The 24,672-nt window shown below is 34.3% G+C and overlaps 6 protein-coding genes across 6 annotated transcripts; 3 read left to right on the forward strand and 3 right to left on the reverse strand.

The window, feature by feature from the left end:
- Nucleotides 1–3: 3 nt before the first annotated feature.
- On the forward strand, nucleotides 4–2,573 carry Tsp_08211 (conserved hypothetical protein). The gene is made up of 10 exons (XM_003373572.1): nucleotides 4–44; nucleotides 159–214; nucleotides 618–731; nucleotides 792–864; nucleotides 950–1,190; nucleotides 1,220–1,330; nucleotides 1,351–1,473; nucleotides 1,735–1,791; nucleotides 1,872–1,943; nucleotides 2,529–2,573. The coding sequence occupies exons 1-10, from the start codon at nucleotides 4–6 to the stop codon at nucleotides 2,571–2,573; spliced, it is 933 nt and encodes a 310-aa protein (XP_003373620.1).
- A 2,356-nt stretch (nucleotides 2,574–4,929) lies between these two features.
- Nucleotides 4,930–8,755, reverse strand: Tsp_08212 (zinc finger protein). The gene is made up of 6 exons (XM_003373573.1): nucleotides 8,579–8,755; nucleotides 8,302–8,462; nucleotides 6,407–6,585; nucleotides 5,993–6,227; nucleotides 5,218–5,334; nucleotides 4,930–5,059 (listed from the first exon to the last, which is right to left on the reverse strand). The coding sequence occupies exons 1-6, from the start codon at nucleotides 8,753–8,755 to the stop codon at nucleotides 4,930–4,932; spliced, it is 999 nt and encodes a 332-aa protein (XP_003373621.1).
- A 237-nt stretch (nucleotides 8,756–8,992) lies between these two features.
- Tsp_08213 (absent in melanoma 1 protein) lies at nucleotides 8,993–9,318 on the forward strand. The gene is made up of 2 exons (XM_003373574.1): nucleotides 8,993–9,200; nucleotides 9,227–9,318. Exons 1-2 carry the CDS (start codon nucleotides 8,993–8,995, stop codon nucleotides 9,316–9,318), a joined length of 300 nt encoding a protein of 99 aa, XP_003373622.1.
- Nucleotides 9,319–9,621: 303 nt separating this feature from the next.
- Tsp_08214 (hypothetical protein) lies at nucleotides 9,622–10,141 on the forward strand. Its single transcript, XM_003373575.1, has 3 exons — nucleotides 9,622–9,732; nucleotides 9,797–9,936; nucleotides 9,982–10,141. Exons 1-3 carry the CDS (start codon nucleotides 9,622–9,624, stop codon nucleotides 10,139–10,141), a joined length of 411 nt encoding a protein of 136 aa, XP_003373623.1.
- A 473-nt stretch (nucleotides 10,142–10,614) lies between these two features.
- Tsp_08215 (hypothetical protein) lies at nucleotides 10,615–11,481 on the reverse strand. Its single transcript, XM_003373576.1, has 2 exons — nucleotides 11,076–11,481; nucleotides 10,615–10,745 (listed from the first exon to the last, which is right to left on the reverse strand). Exons 1-2 carry the CDS (start codon nucleotides 11,479–11,481, stop codon nucleotides 10,615–10,617), a joined length of 537 nt encoding a protein of 178 aa, XP_003373624.1.
- Nucleotides 11,482–22,031: 10,550 nt separating this feature from the next.
- On the reverse strand, nucleotides 22,032–22,438 carry Tsp_08216 (acetyl-CoA C-acyltransferase). The gene is made up of 3 exons (XM_003373577.1): nucleotides 22,336–22,438; nucleotides 22,203–22,292; nucleotides 22,032–22,150 (listed from the first exon to the last, which is right to left on the reverse strand). Exons 1-3 carry the CDS (start codon nucleotides 22,436–22,438, stop codon nucleotides 22,032–22,034), a joined length of 312 nt encoding a protein of 103 aa, XP_003373625.1.
- Between the last annotated feature and the right edge of the window lie 2,234 nt (nucleotides 22,439–24,672).

Genomic DNA, 24,672 nt, shown 5'->3' on the forward strand with positions numbered 1-24,672 from the left:
GAGATGACCGAACATTTGGAAGACATTGGAGCAGAGTTGGCACAGTATGTGTTGTGTTGCATATATTTATTTTTTTTATTTTTTTACTGTTAACGCGATATATATACATATATTTATTATTTATCTATTTATTTATTTATTTTTATTTATATTTATAGAGTAACGGGACGTGGAGATTATGTTAATTGCGTGTCATGTTTAGCAGATTTATATCGTTAAAAGGAGTGATATTTATTTATCAGTATATCTATCAGTGTGTTCAGCTATCATTCTATCTGTGTGTGTGTGCGTTTATCTAATCATTCTATCTATTTATCTTATCTATCATTTTTCTCTTTCTCTCTTTATATATATTTATTTATCCGTCTATTTGCCCATCTTATCTTTTTAAAGTTCACACGTTTTCCAGTGCTTGCTTACACGCATTGTTTCCACTTCAGTTAAGTGAGCAGCAGTTGATTTATGAGCAATAAAAATGTTTTTGTTAATTGTGGTTAATTTCATTTTTGTTTGCGTTGTTCAATGACAAGCCATATCAGGTTTACTGATTTGATTATTATCCTGATTTCCATAATATGATGACAAATATTTGCTGTTTTGCCGATCAATTATTGTAGCTGGTGAAAATGCTGTCGACGAGACGCTTGATTTGAACGTTGCGTTGACGATGAATTCCACTACAGTGGATGAGGATGATCTGTCAGAGCAGCAGTCGACCAACATACGCCAAGGTTGTTGGTGGTTATAGTGCATATTTTATAATATATTGAAGGCAGTTTTTGCCTTTTCAGTTCGCCGGCAGTGGCAAGAAGTCGAAGATTTCAGCCTTGCTCAACGTCTGCAAGATGAAGAATGTAAACGAGCGTTTTTTTTGCTTGATTGACCAACCAGACAGAAATGAAAATGCAGATTTGTAATGTTGTTGTTTTTTTCACTGTGCAGTCAACAGACATTACAACTTGAATCGTGGAGAAAGGCAGATTATTGGTACGGATTTGCGTTTGTCGAAAAAAGAGCAAGAAATTGAAGAGCACGAATATTGGAAACGACGCCACGAACAGGAGAGCAACGACGAACAATATGCTAGACAACTGCACCAGCAGTTGATGTTGGAACAAAGCCGTGATCAGCTTTTACTCGAAGCTCGTGACGAGGTGTGGGTGTGGTGGGATGATTGTTTTCGACGAGTTGTATTTGTTGGTTGGTTGATTGATTCTAGGAAATTGCCAAACGTTTAATGGAAAGTGAAGAACGAAACAACAGTTTACCAATGGCAATGAAGAGTGAAGTAAGCTGCTTTTTTTTCTCTGTTGATTTCATGCTCGGTGAGGTTTGTTTGTCTGTTTGTAGCAAGAGAAAAGTGATTATTTGATGGCTTTACGTTTGGACGCAGTGGAGAGAAGCGCCCATACGGTTGAAACTCCCCAGTCGAAAAGCAGTTGTGATGGCGCCACCAATTCTTCAGCGGAAGAGGTAAGGAGATTCGTTCGCGTTTAATTTTCTCTAATCTTGAAATTTGCTCATCAAATATGGATTTTTACAGTTATTTCGAAAAAGCAAACTTTGCCTGAATATAAGCTGTTGTAATTAATTAATTAATTATAAAGCGCATAAAATGAAGAAAAAACTGAGTGCTGTTGAATGATTTGCCCATAGACAAATAGTTGAAATGTTTTTTTTATTGTTGATTGCTTAGGTGGAAATTAATTTTTTTGGATAAATTTTTTTCATCAGGTGGTATATGTTGGTTATTTGAAAAGTGTTTTCAATTTCAAATTGATCTGTACTTTGGTTATTGCGTACAACAATTTCTTTTTTTTTGAAATAACGTTAGTTGTTTTTGTTTGAATATTTAGGTTATTGATTTTCAGGTTGCCAGTTTGGCGCCAATCTGCGGTGTGGAAAAGGAAGAAGAGACAGTTCAGCAGTTTAAAGATGCGAAGGTACAAAAAAAGATGAACATTTTCAAACAAAAGTTATTCAAATGAAAAAAACAAAAGAAGCAGATGATTTTAATATTTTTTATTTTACAATGGAACAAAATGATCGATTGATCATTTTAGTTACTTAAGGTTTCAAATGAAAACAAAAAAAGCAGACGATTTTAATATTTTTTGTTTTATAATTGAACAAAGTGATTTATCGGTCGATCGATTAATCATTCATTGTGTTAGTCACATAATGTTAGCTTGATTAGTAAGTAATAATGTTTATTGATGTACATATATATAATCATCAATTGATAAAGGTAGATTTATATTTTTTTCTTTCACTTATTTATATGTTCCTGTGATGTTCGTTGGTTATATATAAATATAAATATATATATATTTGTACTCGTGTGATTATTGTCACCAATAAAAAAGTGTATTGATAAAAGTTTTATCTTTAATGAGCGACCGTAAAAGAATAATAAAAGTAATATCACAACCAGCCAGGCTGATGATGTTTGTATGAAATAAAAAAAAGAACACGAGAAAGAGGAGATGCTGCAAAAAAGTATTTAAAAGAAAACAAACAGTTTTAAGCCACAGACGGCATTTGAAATGTGTGAAAGTGAGTCAATAATTTGATGATCATCATCATTTAAAAAGTAAACGGATTTGATTGGAAAGAAAAAAAACTGGACATCGGTTACAGAGACGACGATGGGCGCGCGCATATCTGTATATTCAGTGCATATACTGAATATTACTTCCTGTCAATGGTAATGAAAAGGCTTTTTATCCATCTAATTATCTATTTATCATTTGTAAATTTGCATTTGCAGTGTATTTTGGATGATCCTGTCTTTTTTCCACATTCATCGAAATCATGAACAAGAAGATATAAAATATAGATATATGTATATTTTGAACAAAACTATCGATGACAGTTTCGAAATGAGAACACAATAAAAATTGAATAAAAAAACGGAAACGGTTGTCTTCTTTTCCGACAAAACAGTGGCGCCAGTTTTTACAGTGACGTTCATAAAAATCTTTGGACCATTTTCGTGAGTGAAATCGACTAAGAAGAGAGCAAGAGAGAAAGGACTAATTTTTCTCATGTCAGACAATTAGAGTCTTTGAGACTTGAACGAAAATGCAATCAATAAAATACTAATAATAATGGTGGTGTGGCTTTTTCGGTTTCGTTTCACCTCGAAACAGGCAGACAAAATATGATTTGCAAAAAATCAAAAAAAGAGAGACACTTTGTCGATCATTGGCCTTGGGCATACAGTAGACACAGTAGGCGTTTTTGAGAAGCTCCAGGCTTTCTTGTAATTTTTTTTCTTATCTGAGCAGTAAAAAAACCATTTCATTCAGCAGACTCGCGACGACAAATCAGAAAGAGCATTGACAAAAAAAAACAAAACTCACAACAAGCATATTTTCAAAAAAAATAAATAAGTAAATAAAAGCAAATAAAATATGAACTCATAAAAAACCATACGTGCACTGTTTCTTTTTTTTTTGATGATTTATGTTCTCTTGTACACGTAAACTGGCAGACAAGTGTGGATAGTGTGAGCTTGTTGTTGCACTGTACCACATAGTACTTGCATTTCTCTAATTTGTCAGTATTCTTCGTGTAAGGAGATTTTTACGAAAGAAAATTGAAACTTCAAAACAAACAAGTAAGTTATTTCAGCAAAAGCAGAATTTCACATCACATATATAAATGGATGGATGGATGGATGGATACATCGATAATGGGGAAAAGTTTCTCAAGGAACGACATCAGCAAAGCTAAACCAACACAGCAGTTCGCTTTTGACTAACTTTTCGTCTCCTATTGTTCCCTTCATGAAAACATCCATGCAAAATACACAAACCGATCATCATTCATTCATTGGTTGGTGAATGAGCAAAATCGAAAAGTAAAATTCATCATAAATGAAATAAAATTTCTTCTTTCTTTACTCAGGAAAAAGAGAAACATTTCCCCCAACCCAAAGAGCCAAAGGATGAAAAAATAGAAACAGAAAGAAAACCAAGAAAAGTTCATCCACAGACGACAAACAGAGCAAGAACCGGACAGGGGAAAGGTAATCATAGTATTGAGTAACAGAAAAAAAGTAAAAAAGAAAAACAGTTTAAAGCAGAACAATTTAAACGGCCTCGGGCCCAATGGAACTATATGTCGGGCCGCAAGGCGGCTTATTTTAAAATTTCTTCTGCATCCTCTTTCTTTGAAAATTAAAAATGGACGATAGAAATATATAAAAAACGACTACTTTCTTCTTTTGAAGATAAAATATATATTATATATGTATTTCCATTTAAAGATTAAAAAATCTTTTGGCTTTTTCTTCTTTTTAAGTAGAAATGAAATCAACCGAACAGAAGAGTTCAGAAGAAAATGACTACATATATATATATATATATATATATATATATATATATGTATATGTATATGTATATAAAGCGGTCACTCCGCTAGGCCAAGGCTGCATTTCTAAAAGATCCGTACTAACAACGTGCTCTTTGAGAACAACGTGAGCAGAAAGAGAGAGAAAGAGAAATGGAATTTAGCGTGACGCGCGTTGAAACGGGAAAATATGAAATACCCTAATGCTTGTGAAACAAATTTTTCATCGGTTATTATCTATAGTTTCGAAATTTTATATAAAGAAGGAAAAGGAGAAAAAACTTAATAATTAAATTGACGATATTTTTCAATAAGCGCCCACCGTCATTTAACTTCACCGGTATTTGGCCTTTTTGAAAAGCAACACCGTTGATTAATAGCAGAAAATAATTGTCTGCGTATCAAATTATTTGTGTAAAATGAAAAAAATATCGATAAACAAATGATAAAATAAAATAAAAAAAAATAAATGAAATAAAATGAAAATAAATAATAAATAACTACAAAGAAAAGCGCTAAGATGATAAATGATGCGCTGTGGATATGGTAGAAGCAGATATACGGATGAATCCGTTAGTTGTAAACCGCTTCACGCGGATCCCGTTTCACAAGCATGCTCAGATGCTCGGCAGAAGCGGCCGCTGCAGCTTGGCCGGCATAATTGCGAATGTCGTCCAGCCGAATCAAATGATTGTACGGTGTACTGTAACTAAAAAGACCATTAATTTAGTCAAAAAAAGATGCAAAAAAATTAAAAAAACAAAACAATAATAAAATATAAATTATTAGCGGTTTTTTGATAGCAAGCATATAAGCAAAGTAAAGCACAAAACGTGAAAATTGCAACTACCACAGACTCACTAACGGTGGTGATTATTTTTAAAAAGTAATGTATGATCTTGAAAATCACGCAATACAGTAGAACTCAAAGTATATACAAGCACTGAAATGACGACTGGGAAATGTACGCGACATATTCTACAAATAAGAAAAAGAAGACTAGAAAAGAAGACAGTCTGCTTTCAAACGAGTGCAAGAAATAAAACAACCGAAGCTGCTATTGCTTTTTTGATTATACACATGTGAATTGCAACGCGGAATGAACAACTGAATAATGGTAAGTTGATGAAAATAATTGTAAAATAAAAATTAAATATAAAGAGAAAAACATCTAAAAACTGATATGTAAGAAAAGTGGGGGGAAAATTCGCTTTCTGTGATTGATTTTCGACAATGAATGATGATGTCTGTGAGAAGGAATGCGAGCTGGTTTTGGGTTGGTACAAAAGAAGCAGAACAGAAGAAGAAACAAAAAAACAAGCACCGGACGAACAAGTCAAGTTGCTGCTTTTTTTCATTTTTAACAAAAGCATGTCATGTACAGATTCAAAAAATTCTTTCGCCAGCACATACGACGAGCGAGGCGGCAAAAGTGGCTCATTTTTGCGCATGCACAGATCGTTGCAGCCATCATATTGCAACGAGCTTGGTGAAATTTGGATAATTTTTTTAAGAAAAAAAACGGAACATAAAATTTTGCGCTTGTTGATTAGTTTTGTATGTGTTAATGAAGAAGACAGGAGAGATAGATTATTGAAAGGGGAAAAAGTTTTTCAAACTGTTCCATCAAACTCACTTGGGATGTGTTAGAGCATTCGGGTGAGCTGGAGATTTGAAATTATCGTAAGCAAAGTACGGCGTCCGGCTGGATGCGGCAGCGAAACTTCGACTCAAAGGATTCAATCCAGCCAACCGGGTGAAAGCTGAAGGATCGGCAGTCATGCCGGCTGCGGCCATGCTGGACGCGATACCGGTCGGCGTGTAGGCACAGGTCTGTGGTTGCATCATGTGGTTGTGAGCAGGAAATGAATCTTGAATAGGGAAATGAATAAGCGTGAGGAAAAGGAAAATGAATAAGCGTGCAAAATAGATGCTGCTGTTTTTTTACTGAACGGCAACGCGCTGGCCGACGCTTGGTCTCCACAATTGTCTAAAATGCTGGGCACTGCGCACAACGAGTTTTCCCTCATCCACAAATGCTGCTCATTACCGTGAACAGATTTGACCGGCTTCTTGTCGGCATGTTTGGTCATGTGTTTGGCCAGATAAGCTGCTTGGGTGTACGACTTGCCACAATACGGACAGATGTGCACTTTCAAATGCTTCGACTCTTTGTGCTTTGGAATATGATCAAGCAACGACTGTTCATCGCAAAAGCACTTGTAACAACTAGAATTGAAATTGAAATTGAGGAAAAAATTTTCGAAAAAAAATTATATAATTATTTTCATCGTGTTTTCACAGTTTGACAAATTTTTATGCATCTGACGAGCCGCCTAATCACAACAGAACCTAACCGTCAAAAAGCAGAAAAAATTTGCATATTCTTATTAGGTTTTGCTTCTGTTTGTTTTTTAGATAGTTTTTTTCGTCTACTGATACATGCAAATTTTGAAACTTGCACATCCATTATTATTACGAAAGAAAAACAAAATTGTTGATGTTGATAAAAAATGTGAATTGTTGTCCTGCTTCGGAATAATAAAATACAGTACTACAGTATGACAAATGCGAAGGGGCAAAAGAGAAATGATGAATTTTTTGCTGTTATTGACAAGAGCTGTAAAATAAGTTGGTCAGCAAGAAAATACCGAGCAGTGTTTTTTTCTTTTTTGTGTTGCCATCTCCACTCAGTCGTCCCGGTTTTGATAATTGTTTAGAAGAGATGTGGACAAGTGAAAACGCACCATTATTGCTTTTCTTGTGCTGTATTTCAATGCTCTTCTCTGCCCGGCTTGCTGGTGTGCAGAAGAGCTGCTCATTGTTGGAAGTGGAATGAGACGAAATTATGCAAGACAGACAGACAGACAGACACACTGCTGGTTGCTTGGGGGCGAAAAACTGCGAACCGAAAGATGCGTGTTTTTTTTAACGAATCACCAGTTTACGCTAAGACTGGCTTGTCAGGGTGAAAATACAGGCTTGTCTGACAATTTTTCATCAATATTCAAAAAAGAAGAAGGAAAACATTGCAAATGCATGCATATAGATCTATCTAGATGTATTGTTATCTTGTAAATTTACTATTATTTTCTTAAAAATACACCTCTTTCTCTCTCCATCCATCCATCTAATCTACCTATCTATCAATCTACATGTCTATAAATGATAAGATGTTGTTGATATTGCTTTCACCCGTGCAGACGCTTCTTTGTAACAAGATTAATGTAAAATTTCTGCAAACAAACTTTTCAGCTTGCGTGCACTTTGCTCGACTGGATGTCAGGAAAAAAGTGTCAAAAAATTTCTCTTCCTGGCTTAACCACACTGACAGCTGTCTACCGAAGACAAACCAAGACAATGTCAGACAAGCGATGATTGCAAAATGCAATATCAATCTTATGAAAATAAACATCTCCGCTTGGTTGAATTGGAAAACAAGAAAGCACAGCAACAAGAATTACAAAATAATTACCATAGAATTTCTCTACTCACTAGACGATTGCTAATCAATTTTCATGCTGAAGAAATTATCGCCGAAAAGTGAATATGATATTTGTAAAATAATTTTAAGCACATATGGCTTTTTTGTCGAATATGAAGAAAAAACGAACAGAGACTAGTAAAAAAGTTTTGGATGATTGCTAAAATTGATTGAACTGGTTGGGTTTTTTTCTTCTTTTTGAAGAGAGAGAGAGAGAGACAAAAAAGCAAGAATGGAATAAAATTGAATTACATATTGTATATTGTTTTGAAATTTTTCTTCAAACATTGAAACAAATTAATTGTTCTGATAGACAAAAATGGATACTCAGCTTAATGGATGCTATATGCTGTATATATACATATATATTGTACAATGACAGCTGCTGATCACTCACAAGTACCGTTGTTGCATGCATGCATGAACGAATTCTGGTCACGGTGCCAGGAATGACAACTTACCTGTTGCATTTGTAAGGCTTGTCAGTTTGATGGCACCTTGAATGACTTTGCAAATTGGATAACTGGCTGAACGCTTTCTCACAGCCAGGATAACGACATTTGTAAGGCTTTTCACCGGTGTGAGTTCGAAGATGTTGTTGCAGGTGCGACAGTTGGGTAAACTAATTCATCAATACAGAAAGAACACCAATTAATTACGAAACATAAAAATAATATAATTGAACCCATCCCACCTAAACTATTCAAAAAAGATGATGCAATTCAATTTTACCGTTACCTTTCGTCCACAATATTGACAAGGTCCGAACGGTTTCAGACCCAGATGAATGCGCATGTGCTGGGATAGGTAGGACGAGTTTGCAAAGCTTTTCGGGCAGTGGGAACATTTGTACGGTTTCGCTTCACGCATGTGCACTTGAGTATGGATCTGCAACTCTGTCTTCGAATCGAACATCTGAAATAGTAAACGACAATTTGAAAAAAAAGAGACATCTTTAAAAATTTTTCATCAATAAACGGATGCCGTATAGGTAATGTGAAAATTGAACATGCGTTGTAATTTCTCTGTCTGTGTGTGTATGTATGTCTGTGTGAAAAAGATGCTCCCCTGTCACTGGTATAATTAATTAACACATATAGATATTAACATATTAATATTGCTGGTAATGTTGTGATCACACGAACAAAGTTCATGGAAAGCAAAGGTGGGGAGGGGGGGGAGGCGGCGGCGCAAAGTGCTGCTGCTGCTTGGTGGGCAAAGGCAACCAAAGCCGCTGTTAAGCAATGGAAAGCCGCGCCCGATGGACAGTCGGCCGCGCAAAGAGAAAAGCCCCCACCGGACAGTCAAGGACAGCTTGACCGCAGGCGCCAGCGCTCCGTGCGCAACCCCATCCCATTGAGTTACTGTAATTTTTGTGCAAATTAGGTTCCCCTTTCCGGCGATTGGATCGGTCGACTCTGTTTGAAACTGGAACGAAGCGACATGCAGCCGCGGTTCGACGACGCAAAAAAACGTAAAAAACACAAAAAACCCAAAAAACATCTGCGCGACCCCAAAACAACCATCGCTGGGAAAGTGTGTGTGTGTGTGTGTGTGTGTGATAAATGAATGGATGGGATGCAGAGGATCGCCTTCTTACAAATGGAAAAGAGTGGAAAAAAATATGATACTAAGAAGAACGAAGATTTCAAATTTTAATAATACCAAAGTTGTTGTCGGAATGTTTAGCCAGCTATGCAGACAAGCATTTAGACAGACAGACAGACAGACACCCAGCCAGTCAACTAGCCAGCCAGCCAGCCGGTTGGTTGGTTGGTTGGATGGCCCTGTTCTCGTCGACTTCTCGTGACCCTCATACAGCAGCGCGGCTTGAAAAAAATGAAAAAGAAAAAACAGGCGAAAAGGCCACAACAGCCAGTGGTGCAGCAGATGTTTTTTTCAATTTCAGAACAAGAAATAGCTTTTGTTGGTTTTTTTAAATAAGCTATTTTTTAGAAAAAATTATTTGCAAATTTCCCTGCCGTCGGCAATGTCTCTCTGGTCGGTGAACGAACGATACAGCCGGTGGGAAAAAGAAACAGAAAGACACAAAGTTACAAAAGCGAGAGACTAGACACCGGCTTCACAACAGCCAAGTCGCTGTCCCGTTGAAAATTTCCTCATTCCCCGCTACAAACAAGCAAAGACACACCACCACCACCACCAAAGACAACAACAACAACAACACGTAAACAAGCATCATCCGAAGAACCTACCTACAGTACACCACCAATGGCACCGACAAGAAACTGGGGAGTGGAGGGGGGGGGAGAAAAAAGCAGACAGACACAGACTGGCTGAACAACAACAACAAAAAATACGGGAAAAAAATTCAAGTGAAAGTGGCCAGGGCCAGAAGTTTTGCAAATAGAAAGTGAGAGAAAAAAATGCAAATTATTTGAAGAAAAAAAAACAATTTCCACCAAGGTGACAAGAGCACATCAGTCAGTGGTGGAAAAATTTGCATACGCCTGGCGATGAATTGGAGAAAGAGACCAGTCTACGGGTTTATGTTGTTGTTTCTTTTTTATTTCACTTCTCCGAATTGCATCATTTCAATAACAATAACAACAACAACATTGTAATTCTTTCTCGCTATTTTCAATGCAATGCAAATTCGTGCGCGTGGGTAGCTGAGCTTCATCAAAGTGCGGCTGTGTTATACAGTAGTGCAAACGAGTGGAAGCAGTTAATTAATTAATTGTATTGATTAATTCATTAATTAATTTATTTATTTATAGCTTTGTTTTTTTGTTTCTGTTTTTTAAATAATATCAGACTGACTGACTCACCGTAGTTGACGGGGAGGCGACATTCGTCGCCGCGTCTCGGCGACGGTGCTGTTTAACAGTTGAAGCCAGTGCAGACGGTAGTAGCAACAGTAGTAGTAGACCAATAAAATCCACTGAATGTTGTTGTTATTCTTGTTGAAAATAAATATTAAAAAAATATTTTTTTAAATTTAAATTTGTTGTTGATATTAATTAATTAATTAATTAATTCGAGTGATTCGAGAATACACAAAAATCTTTTCCGCACTGTCGCGACAAGATGAACGAACAACAACAACAACAACATTACATAATTTGAATAAATTATTTTCAAAACAAATTTACATTTGAACAACTGCTACTGTCACGGTCACGGTAGCAAACAGTACATCCATCCAACATATAAAGAATTAAATTTGATTATTATTTAAAAAAAATTTTTTTTAACGAAATTGTGCAAAAACCGAGCGTTTGTTGAAACAAAAAAAATCTAAGTAAACAACAACATAATATGGGAAAAAGAACTGAAAGCGGGGGTGTGGCTTGCAGTGAGCCAACCAGACAGGCAGCTAGTTGGCAGTTGTGAACCTGCTTAGCAGCCGGGAAATCCGGCGCGACGCGGCAAAGTGGAAAAGCGACGAACGCGAGAGCAGCAAATGATGATGATGATGATGATGATGAGAAAGAAAAATCTGCCCGGTGACGTTGTCGACATCGTTGTGTCGATCGATCTGCATGTCTGACAACGAGGCGAACTTTGTCCACAAAGTCTAGACTAGCGGTTGGGATGTATTTTTGAAACAACAACAACAAAACAGAACTTTTTGAAATTTTCATAGAATCAATGTTTCTTTTCTTTGTAGCAGTCATTTATTTATTTCATCGTTTGTTTGTTTGTTTGTTTGTTTATTTTTGAATTTCACATCTTAGAATTGTCAAACTTCGTCCCAACTTCCCCCCATTTGCTTCGTACAACACAGACCGAGAAGGCGCGCGCGAAAATGGAGAAATTGATCCGCAGACGCGCCGGGCGCCGACTGTCTGGCGCGCGCGCGCCGGACTACAAACATCAAGTCAGCCAAGCATCCAGTGCTTGATGGATGACCTTGAAAAAGTTTTTCATGCAACGTATTTTTCCTCCACCACCTCGTTCCTGCTCTTACTGCTGCTGCTGCTGGTGATGCTTCGTTTGGGCTTATCATTTGAATTTTCATCGTCGACCAAGCCATCCACATCCTCCATCCCTTCCCAATTGAAAAGCATGCTTATCATCAATTAGAACAGCTTATCGAAACCAATTTTCCCCCCTCTCCAACTGTCCAACTGTGAAAACGTGTTGAAATGTTTTTAAATTTATGTTCACTTGTTTATATACAGTATCCTCTGTTTAACTTTTTACTTTTCCCTTCCACACACACACACACACACACACACACACACATAGAGACTACTTTATCAAATTTAAAAAGCCTGGCCAAACTATATCTTCAAACTATCACCATCATCACAGCCGCCCGTCTGTCTGCTTGTGCTGTGCAAAAAGTCAACAAACTGCTATCTTGAATTCTAAATCAACAACAATCTCAAAACCTTTGTCCCATTCACGCTTGCTCAACAATCACCATACTGTCATTACAGAAATTTTTGCAATTAAAATTTCCATTTCCATCCCAAACTCCATTCCCCAGCCCAGAGTTGAGCTCTTTTTTTCTAATAAAATAGTTTGAATAATGAATAATAAAATGAATTTTCCACGATCAATCTCAATCGCTTCTTGGCGACTAATTATTATTTATCATTATTATTATTATTATTATTTCAAGTTCTTTTCCAAACTCTACATCACAGCCACACCCTGACAATTCAATTCACTAATAATAAACACATCCCCACCAGCATGTAGTGTGGAAATTTTTTCGCTCGTCAAATTATCTATCACACGTTTTGCGCGGAAAAAGCCGCCGGCTAACGTTGCCTGAAAACCAGCTACAAGGAAATGTTTGGCAGAAACAAATTTAAAAAATAAAAAAAACCCCAACAATCACAACAAAACTAGTATGCAGTAGGGGTGCAGAAATTTTTGTCAAACAGTCGATAGCGAAGCGACGATACAGTCAGCTTAGAAGTAATTATAATTTATATAACCTGCCCTGCCCAGTCCAATTTGTAACAAATTATCCATTTAATTAATTATTTTTTATATTTTATTTATTAAATTGAAAAAACATTTTTCTCTTTCTTTTCTATTTGATAAATATAATTCTGTGGTGGATTTGTTCCTTTTATCCGCATTACTGTCGAATACTGTTGTCCAACTGTGTTCTATATCTGTATGTAGGTTTGATTTTTACATAATCAATTACCGAACTACTGCGATAATGAGAATAAATCGACTATCCCAACCAGCAACAGAAGCAGGAAGTTTGCTGAAAATTCAGCCAACAACTAACCGCAGCAAAGAAATGAGGAAATTGCAAAGAACAAACTGATTTCGAAATTTGTTGTTTACTTTTTTTTCTCTACACACATCTAAACTGTGCGTCTGCTATTCGGCCACCAATGAGAAGCAAATTGAAAAACTGAAAGGTAAAAGAATTTTTTTTTCTCATTTTTATCAGATATAATTTTCGTAATTATATTTCAATTTTTTAAAAACGTTTCAACTTTAAATTGATTATTCATTTTAAAAATAAGAATAAAAACAAAACCACCACCACCGGACGGGGACAGACGGTAGAGGAGAATTGTCAAACATCGAAATTCTTGTACTTTTTCTTCTTCGAACTTTTCACAAGGAAAATATGCAAAGAAAGAGTTGTTCTGTTTTTTTGTTGTGAGAAAGTTGTTAGCATTTTTCGAATATGAGCTTTTTGTTTAAAAAAGAAAAAAGAATTTCCCTCCCCAAGCTTCTCTGTCTCTGCGTTTGCCGTCTCTTTTTAAAATGAACGAACACATTTGCATGAGTGAGCAGCAATCGAAGAGGGGAAAAAACTACGACGGACAGACTACTGCTACTGCTACTATTATTATTATTACTACTAAACACTTTTCTAATACTGACAACTCGAGGAACTTAACCGTGAAAAAGCAAAGAGCCAAACAAACGCGTTGCTGTTTGGCCAGTGGAAAATAACTGATTGATTAGCCGGTCGTGCTTTTTTTTCATATATAAATTGCTTTACACTGCATCTCGATTGATCGATCGACAATTTTCCCTCAAAGCATCCATCTCCACACAACACAACACATGCACACGTACAAGTATCTATAACATCTATATATATACACACACACATATATATATATATAAGCAAGCACGCGCACACACACCCTGAATACATTTTCACAAAAAGAAAAAAAACCGAAATACAATCAAAAAAGAGGAATTCATCTTCACTTAAAAACTTTTTTTCCATTTTCCTCATACTTTACTAAAAATTGACAAAATCATTTTTCAACAATTTTTTTTTCATTCTGTTCCAACTTCACTGATTTATCTTCTGTCATTGTGATACATCTGCTTTGGGAGTTCACTTTGAAATCAAAAGAAAAAAAACAAAAGAGGAAAAAAATATATTATTCTATCAAATTTTTTCGCGTGTCCAACAATTGAAAAATCAATAATGTCCAAACTACCGTATTTGGAGATTTGCAGGTAACAATTTGAAATGAGAAAATTGCACAGTTGCCGAGCCGTAGAGAATCAATTTTGGAGAAGTTGAGTAGTGAGGTAATAAAATTAAAAAAAATAAATTCAAAATTCAGTTTCTACTTGTGAAGTTTCTGTTGAAAAAAACGTATCGATCAAGCGCCGTCGCGGTCCTTGATGTGGAGGGACTTTTTGGAACACGTGTTGCCATCGCTTTACTTTTTAAATGCTGTCTGAAAATTGAACTCTCAACGCGCGCGCTTAGAGCACCACTGAAAAGCTCTGAATTTCAGCCACTTCAAAATTATATATATATTCAACACTAATTGTTGTTCAATTTTCAATTTTACCGTATTGTCCCTTGAAAGCGCAATCTATTTCATTTTAAACCAATCCAAAACAATCCTGCCAGTAAAAGAAGATGAATACTGAACAGTTGTATTCATTTTTTAAATTATCAACAACAGCAAAAATACAATTTTTCAGCTTAAACATACAAACTATGCTACAAGTGGTGCAATAAAAAATGATTTAAGTTGTTGCCTGTTGTTGATTATACTACGCTGTTTTTTTTCTTTTTTTTTGATTTCTCAAACTTAAAACGAGAGTAGTATTTAAGTAATAGAATAATTTCATTTAAAGCGAGCTAACAAAAAAAGAAAAAACAAGCACAGTCAATGTGTGGTGTGTACATTTGATCTGGAAGTGATAGCAAAAAGGAAAAAAGCAAGTATTTAACGATTGATGATGCAAAGTGAAATCATTTTTTTGGTAATAAATAAAATGCAACAAAAAGCGCATTTATAATATATATATAGATAGATAGATAAATTTTTAACGAGTTGCAGCAAGTACAAAAAGCAAAAAGCGTTTCACTGTAAAACGTACGACCTGATCTGTGTTGAAAAAATCGGTCAACAGCGTTTCAAGAAGGAGATATGCTTTCTTTTTGTGAACAAATGGACAATGCAATAATTATGTATATATATATATATATATATATATATATATATATATATATAATGGAGACGGGTGGATAGGGAGGTAAATGCAAAGCTAAAAGGAACCCATTCCGCCCGCCGTTCCGCTTGTTCAGCATGCGCTGAAGAGGAGTGTGAGAAAAAGTTTTTAAAAAGAAGCTTGTTTTCAAATTAATAACAATATAATTTAACCAATCAGCGGACGGGAACGTTGGTTGTGAATCCCGTGGGAATGGAGGCGGCCCGTTGTTGAAAAAAATAATAAACAGAAAAAAAACCAAAACAAAAGCAACACCAATCGTAGATTATTGGTCTGAGGCTGTTCGTTTGGAAACGTGACAGGGGCTAATTATTTTAAATTGTTATTCGACGATAATAATGATGAAAAAGCCAACGTCGTGCATGCTCTTTTTTCACTGACCATTTCCGAAGTTTCTGAGCACATTAATTTTCTTTGAAAAATGCAATTTTTAAAAACAAGTTGGCCAAAAAATTAACCAACTTCCTGACCAAAATCATCTGAACCAACCCAGCCTAGCCTAGCCTAGCCTAGCCTAACCTAGCTTGCTAACCGGCTACATAACAGTAAGCTGAAATTCCAACTTTCTCCTCCTTCCTGCATTAATATACTCTTTCCAAAGTATTGCTTTTGTTTTTAAATAGTCAATCAGACAATATTATAAAGCAGTTTACTTTCTCTTTTTTCTCAAACAAAACAATAGCTCATTTAAATTAATAGAATTAATTATTTCTTTCAAAGTACTATTTAAAATTAATTAGAGGAAAAAAAAGAAAAGAAAAAAACACCGACGGCAGATTTTTATATGAACAATGGGATTAGAGTTTTGAAATAACAATTATATACACTTATATATATATATATATATATGTATATGCATTTACCTGTAATAATCTAAAATTGTGAAATATAGCAAAGCCGTTGTCGACATGAAACCATGAGGATGAGTTCATGTTGGAATAAATGAAAATCTCGTGTATACAAGCGCATTTTGAATAAGTAGAATATATACGGTGAAAAAAAACACTGAACGCCTTCTGCTATTTAACTACTATTACTACTACTACTACTGCTATTACTACTTTGAAAACAGATGCAACAGAGAGCGCCGCCGCTTTGAAGAAGAAAAGCAAGCAGACTTTTTTTATTTTTATGATTATTCATCATCTTCCTCTTATTCGTCTACTTCTTTTTTATGTATTTGTGTGTGTTGTGTTATAAATCTGGTCGAGCTGTCATTTAAAAAAGAAAGAAAAATATAAAAATTCAACCAATACGCCAAGTCAGTTTTTTGATGGCAGTCCAATTGACAAACCGCTTTAACTGTTGTTGTATTCAATGATTATTGATGCTATTTATCAATTTATATTATTACATCAAAATTGGTCCAAATTATTTTCAAAATATTCATCATCACATATGGTGTAGAAACAATAAAAATAGAATATTTTATAATAATAATAATAATAATAGATTTATGTATGAAAAATCACATTCGGTACCTGGGATACAATGAAGTTGGTGTTGACATGATTTCTCAAAGTGGACAGAAAAGGAAAAGTGCTGACTAGCATGTTGTTCATCATCTGCACCATCAAACACTGAACTTTGGTCAAGGAAGAGTGTGGAATTAAATAGAGAAAAGATGTATTAAAAAAAGTTCAAAAATACACACACGCACAGACACACACACACACACACACATACACGATAGACAATCATTGTATTACTTGCTTTAACAATATAATAATATACAACACTTTGTGAGCACGTCAAATGGGTGCAAAAGCAAAGAGAGAGAAAAAAATGACCAAGCCCACAACCACAAAGCCGAGCTGTCTACGAATGGCATTTAGAACTTAAAATTCTTTCTCTTAAGTCAACAACTGATGCTAATACGCAATTATGGATTGTTTAAATCGGGAACAAAGTTTGCAATTCAGCAATTCAATATTCAATTTTGTACAATACAAATTACAAATGTACAATTTTTACGCTGTGCCAAAATTTGGAAAAGAACTGTCACATTATGCACAAATATACATACGCATACACTAAACTGACTGACTAAGAAGAGAGAAAGGTACAGACACAGACACGGAAATACAATTTTCTGCGTTGGATTATTTTTTTCCAACAATTGATTGTTTCTACAACAAGCAGTTGTTATTTCAAATTATCCACCACGTCTGAATGTGAAATAAGATGGCAATGATAAGAAACAACCAACCAAGCAAGCAAGCAACCTGCTGATTGTTTGTCGCAGAAAAAAATAATTTAAAATTCTATAAACAGGAAATGAAGAAGCGTGTGAATGATTATGCGAGCTCGTTTTTTCCCAACTTGAACGGAAATTGAACTTTGAACAAGCACAAATGCTGACTGAATATGAAAATTATCTTTACAACAACTGCACAAACTTAATTTTTCAATTCTGCATATGTGCTTACAGATTATTTTTGTACATTCTCTGGTAAACAAAAAATCACTAAAATTACACCATATCAATTTCACTCACGGTGGTTAATAAATGATTAATGAAATGAGAATGCACAATATTGAAAAAAGTTGTTAAATAAGAATAAATACGAACAACTTTCATATTTTCTCTTACACATTTGACTATATATTAAATGTATTTATTTAAATTTATGAACAAACTTTAACAAAACAAATACATTTAAGCATCACTCTGTTTGAAGTCTTCTTGTTGATAAAATTTGAATAAGCTACGTGAAAAAAAAATTACATATTTTTTTAATATGACAATGTTTTTTATTTTAATTTTTTAATTTGTCTTTTTTTACTCTCTACTACCTCGTTTTACTACCCGTTTGTTCTACCTTTCGCATTTGCAGTTGCAAATGGACAAGCAAATTGACAAATGTCCGACGTCGATGATTAATTTTGCACCACAGACGCTTTGCTTGCGCAACGAGTTGATTTCCTTGGGGTGATCGAAAGAGAATCTATGGCGCAATTATTTTTCCTGGACGTGAATCCATGCGAGAGGGAAGTTTGCCAGTTTTCCACTACTGAACACTAACTACGGCTATTACTAGTGCCGCGACTGCTAGCACAACTTATTCTACTGCTTCTGCTACTACCACCACTACTGTTCCATGCAAACCCAAAGAGAGGGACGGAATTATGTATTAGTTGGCTGGCGGTAGTTGAAAAGCTGATTAATTCAATTAATTAATAAATCGACAACTTTTATACATGGAAAGTGAAAGGCAAATCGAAAAACAATAAGCAAATTATCTCAACAATCTTCATTCCATCTTCAAAGCACCTCATTGATATTTTAATTACTACTAATCAAGCATAAACTGTTTCAGTGACATTGGTTATTTATTGCAATTTCTCATATTCAGTACATACATACACACATGTGTATTATTCGTATATATTCGTAGCTCGACTAGAAAGAATGATGTGTCTGCGTGTGCGCTGTGAGAGGTTCTTATTTATTTTTTACATTGTTCAGTGTAAAACAAGGAAGTTTAATCAGATATACATGTCTTTTTGGGCAAGTTCATTTGCAACGCGGAAATGCCGCTTTGGAGAAAATAATGATCTCAATCACAAAGCAATGTTAGTTTTCGGTCGAACTGCAAATGAATAATTTACTCGTATTAATTTTTTATTTGAAAATATAAATAAACACGTAATGCGTGAAATTGTAGAAATTGTATCAGAGAGCAATTTAAAAATTTTCTCGAAATAAGCTGAAATTTTTACTACAATTTATCATTCGTCATGCTACCTTGCTGATTATATTTATCTGAGATAAAAAAAATAATAATAATAATACATTTGCAACAGATTATTTAAAATGTTGAATTTATTGGATTAATCAGAACAGACTGAACAGCAAAAGTGAATTTCTTTTTTTTCAAATAACTACATAATTAATTAAGAATTCAATCATTGATACAGAATTGTTCGACCTGTTAGATAAGTATATATACATATATATATATATATATATTTAAATCTTGAACTAATCAGAACATTCTATTTTTAAACAAAGAAGAAGAAAGTAAAGAAACATGCTTCAACAAAATTACAAAAAAATACACACGCACACACACATATATATATACGTATATATATGTGTGTATGTATATAATATATATACGTATAAAAGGTAAAGCTAGCTGTAATAATTGTTGTCAGTTATTATTTTAAAACAGGCTACCAAATCAGGCCATCAGACAACAATTGGTGCTCAACTGTAGACGAGGACATGAAACAAGAAAAAACATTTTTTGAAAAAAAAACTAGAAAAGCATGGGAAAGCTAGTTTAGAGTTGTATCGCATGATCAAGCAAAAAATAAAAAATCGTTTCTGTTCGACGACAACGAATATGAAAAAATAAATTATCATCATATTTGATTTATTATTTTTAAAAAGACGAAAAAAATACGCATCTTCAAAAAACTCCCTCTCTACCTACCTCTCTACCCTTCCCCCTCTCCCTCCCTCCCTTCCTCTTTAACTTTTTTTTCTTTTCTTTTCTCAAAGATATATAATACGGTTGTTGGGGATGAAAATAAAATAAAACAGAAAAAATATATTTCGAATGAGGAAGCAGCTTGGTTTTTTTCCTTGTTGAATTTGAAGACGAATCAGGGAAGGATTTGCTTTCCCAAAGGGAGCAAGCAAGACGGCACTGTCGGGAAAATCGAAAAATCGTCAACGCTTGATAAAGCTCAGCACCAGCAACAACAACAAAAACAACTAACACTCTTCAACATTGATTTACATCTCTCTCGCTCTCTTCCTTGCCATCATAATCATTGTCCCTACTCTATTACAACTCAAAAAAAGAAAAACGAATAAAATTTTATTAATATTATTTACTTTTTTATTTGAAATTAATATGCATATATATATATACTGTTTATAAATAAATATTTATTAAATTTTGCTGAACAAAAATAAACATTATGTATAGATATAGATAGACTGATTTAAAAAAAAAAGTTCCGCTTGTAAGCGCAACTATTTTCCTAGTTTGCAATCCGGCTTTTGTACTTCCGGAGATTATTTTAAAATTATAACCGCGCTTTGTTTCTATTAAGCAGACAGAAAATCAATATTTCCATTTAAATCTCACAAAAGAAAATGACAATTTATAATTAATGCTCCAATTTACTTCTCCTCCCTTACTCACAAATACACCAGACACAACATACTGCCTAAAAAAAGAAAGAAAGAAAGAAATACTATTTGTCTTTTTTTTCCTTCATCTCACCAACTATTACTGCTGCTTCAATACTATTATTGTTATTATTCTTTTGTTTTACTTATTAAAAAATGATATTTAAATTAAAAAAAGTTAATTAATTAATTAATTAATTACCTAATTTTAATTGTCCGCACGCAGTATAATAGCGTACTTCATTTCACAGACGGCTTGACGATTGCTCGTTTGAAATGCCAACAGTGCAGTGTGTGGAAAAGCATGGAACTGATTTGCATGTCTAACAGTAGTAATAGAAGCACTTGACAAATGCACCAGACAGCACTAAGCAAGCTCATAAACTGGATTTGGTTTTACGACAGAAAAAAAAGAAGAGAAAAGAGAGAAGAGAAGAGAAGAGAAGACTCTACAAATACCTACTGCTGCTGCTGCTGCTGCTGCTGCTACAACGACAGCAACAAAATTACTGACAGTTGTTCCAGTTTCCACTTTTACAACTGACCAAAAAAAAAAAATTCTCTCCACACTCAGGATCCGTAGCATTGTAATTATTTAAGCCTGCCTCTCTGCCCCTCTGCCTGTCTGTCTGTCTGTCTGTCTGTCGACTTGGAAGTTGCTTGAATAAAATGAAAATGTCATTTTGAAAAACAAAAAAAAAATTAATAAATAATTCATCAGACCAATTAATAATAATTCAAAAACAATAATACGACAAAATCTCGTAGGAGAATATTCAAATTTTACAAATGTATGATAGTAATAATAAAGAAACGAAACCAGGACAGTGAAAACGCATCCATCTAAAAATATGCTACACAACAGACAAACGTTATGACCTCAGACGTCGTAAAACTGAAATCAAATCAACCTGAAATTTAATCTGCATGACATATATATATATATATATATATATATATATATATATATACATGTGTACGTGTGTGTATGCGTTTGCATAAAGGGTTTTTTAAAGAAAAATTTTCCATGTAAAAAATATCATTTCATTATGAAAATTCAATTTCAATAAATAATTTGCTTGAAAAGCTTAATAATACATGTTGTATTCCTTCAACTTTTTTTTCTTTTTTGAAAATTTCCATTTCTTATCTTAATGTTCAAAACAGAAAAATCAACGATTAATTTTCCTAAAGCTTAATAAAAGTGATGATCAATGCTTTTTGATGACGTCATGCAAGAGAAGCTCTTTCTTCTCATCCGGCAGTGGAATTTTTTGCAGATTTGTATGGAAAAAAGGAGGAAAATTAAGAAAGAAATGTAAAAAAAATAACAGAATTCTCCTTCTTTTTTGGTCTAATTTTAAAATTGGTCCATTTTAATTGTTTTAATTGAAAACAAAATTTGCGTTCTACTTTTTCATTTTACACTTTTCCAAGTTGTACAGGAAGAGTTAGTTGGTCAAAAAAATTTGAATCAGAAACTCAACATATACATAATAAACACAGATTATAAATAATATTAACATAATGAAAATAAAATTATTTTTATAAAATTTTTAATAAAATTGGACATACTTTTGACAAACGAGCCGCATGCAGTAGTCAGTGTGCGCCGTGCAGTATGTGGTGATAAGTTGTGTGTAAATGTGAATGCGTGTGAAAAAAAAAGCCTAAGCAGCCCAAGCTGATGATAGATATTGCTGCTGCTGCTGCTGCTGCTGCTTGATGATGGTGACGATGAAGACGCTGGCAAGCTTGCGCGTCGGCTTCAACGTCGACCGTAATTAAGGTCGAGTGTTGCTAGTTTCGGCCAACCGTCCCGGCGGTCATCTATGCCAATATTCAACTGGTACTGGACAATTTCTTTTCAATTTTTCATTTCATTTTAATTACAAAATTGAACCACCGCCCGATGATGAAAACTCTACTCCTTTACGGAAAACATGTGCACATGCAATTATATTATCACCACCACCATCATCATCATCATCATCACCATCGTCGTACATTTTAAAATATTCAAAAATTTATTTTCCCTTCTTTTAATATTCATCACCAAAAAAATATACATATGCAAAAAGTATAATGCGGTGGGATTTTCCGTGATGATGTGATTGAAATCACGCCAATGTCGTTGCACACACGACACGTATATTGATCCTATTTTTGCCCGTTCACCAGACAGATCAAAGAGACTAAAAGCAGCTTTTTTTTCAAAACTGACACGTCGTGCAACTTTTGAAAGCTGGCTAATTTAAAAAAAAACTTCTACATTTCATTTTTGCTGTTATTATTCTACAGCTGAAATTTGTAATTTTTTCAAACATTATTTGAATTTCAACCAATCCCACACACATACACACACTACCGCATTTCTATAATATATTATGTTGGTGAAAGTAAAAATTAAAAAAAGATGGAAAAATTATCCTAAAACCAACAACAGAACAGTTGCTTCAGACACAGTTGTGTTTTTTTTTAATTTTTTCATTTTTTGAAACTCAGACTGACCAACGCCCGTTGTCGTCTCTAGCTAATAACTAATGGCGGACGAAAAGCAGCCGGCCGATGTCTGCGACGCTTCGCCGCCAATAGTCGATACAATTAGCTTCCTCAGATAATTATTAAACTTTCATCGGTCGATCAAAATCATTTCAACCTATTTCTTAAAGTACTTCTCGGCTCAAATTGTTGTTTGCTCAGTAAACATCCAATTTTAATACAACAAACTTTAGAAGCCAATGTTTTTACAACGTTATCCTACAGAGATAACAAAAATCACTTTTTGCGTATATTTATTTATAAGATATTAAATAATATTCACATCCAAATATTAATTATAGCCTACTAGTTTAAAATTGTAAATTTGAATAAAATAAATTTGCATTTCCTTCAAGATAAGATAATAAAATTTTGCCGTGAGTTCAGTCAGTATTGAAGATTTTAGGCTAACAATGAACACGCTTGACAACTGAGAATCTGCAAAAGAAAGTTCCCAGGTAAGTTGCTGTTGCTGTTGTCTTTTTTTTAACTTTTTTCCCATTCACAATTGCTATTATACAATGATTGAAGCGCGTTTGAAAAAAAGCCGATTAACAAAAATGAGTATGAGCAAAAAAAACAACAACAACATGCGATAAACAGTGTATTTACATTTGATGAAATTATTGGGTGAGTTTTTGTGAAAGGAAAACGTAAAAATAAAAGAAAAAAGATATCCAAATTGGCAGCTAATAAAATTTTGGCTATTGGCTGCCATGTTTGGTAAAATGAAGCAAAAAAACGAGTTGAATCGAAACAAAGTTCGCACCGGTTGGCCATAATTCCATTAACAGTCAACTGGATGCTTAATTCCCAGTGGAAGCTGCACAAGAGTAGAAGAGACGAAGCAAGCATACACACAGAAAAAAAACATAAAAATAAAAATTTCTTGTTTCTGCATAATAGCGATAGTTGCTGCAGCAGAAGCCAGACTAAGAAGCAGAATTGGAGAAAAGGGAAGAAAGAAAGGGCATATAGATAATAAATACGGACACTAATCGATAAATAAGCTTATTTTAGGAACGCTTAAAGAATTTGCAAGCAGTAGCTGAAAATGCATCGCGCACGCACACAGAGGCAACACATAAAAATGTAAAATTTGAAATCAAGAACAGAGCAAGCAAAACCCTTCCACGCGTTGTATATTGCACTTTACAAAAAGCGTACAATTTTAAAACATGGATTTTACTATTGGAAATATGAATTATGATCAGCAGAGCAACTGAAGCATCAGACTTAGCAAATCTGACGTTTTTACGATATGCTTCCCCGCGATTAAACTCCATGAACATGAAGCAGTGCAAACCGGATTGATGAGCAGCGTAATCTCTTGCACGAGAAACTTTTTTTTCTATTATTGCCGAAAAAACATTACATTTGATGTCGTCATTACAGGCCCTTTACCAGAAGGCTGTTCATATCGAATCAATGCAGGCAGGTATTGCTGCTGATTTTTCTTTTCTTCCACAACTCACAATGAAAGCTTTACGAAAAATTTTGCAAATCAGAGCAAACCTTTTGCAATTATATTTGCATTGATTGTATCTACAACTTTGTATTTAGTGGATTTTGCAAAAATTTTCATCTTTAAACAAAATTCAATCTCTTCGAATAATTTGCATGTCACAAGTTGAGAATAATAAAACACCTAGTTATATTGAAAGTTGAAGCAGCTAATTTGAATAGTTGCAAAATGAGAAAA

Source organism: Trichinella spiralis (genome assembly GCF_000181795.1).
Source record: "Trichinella spiralis strain ISS 195 chromosome Unknown Scfld6, whole genome shotgun sequence".
Lineage (NCBI taxonomy): Eukaryota > Metazoa > Nematoda > Enoplea > Trichinellida > Trichinellidae > Trichinella > Trichinella spiralis.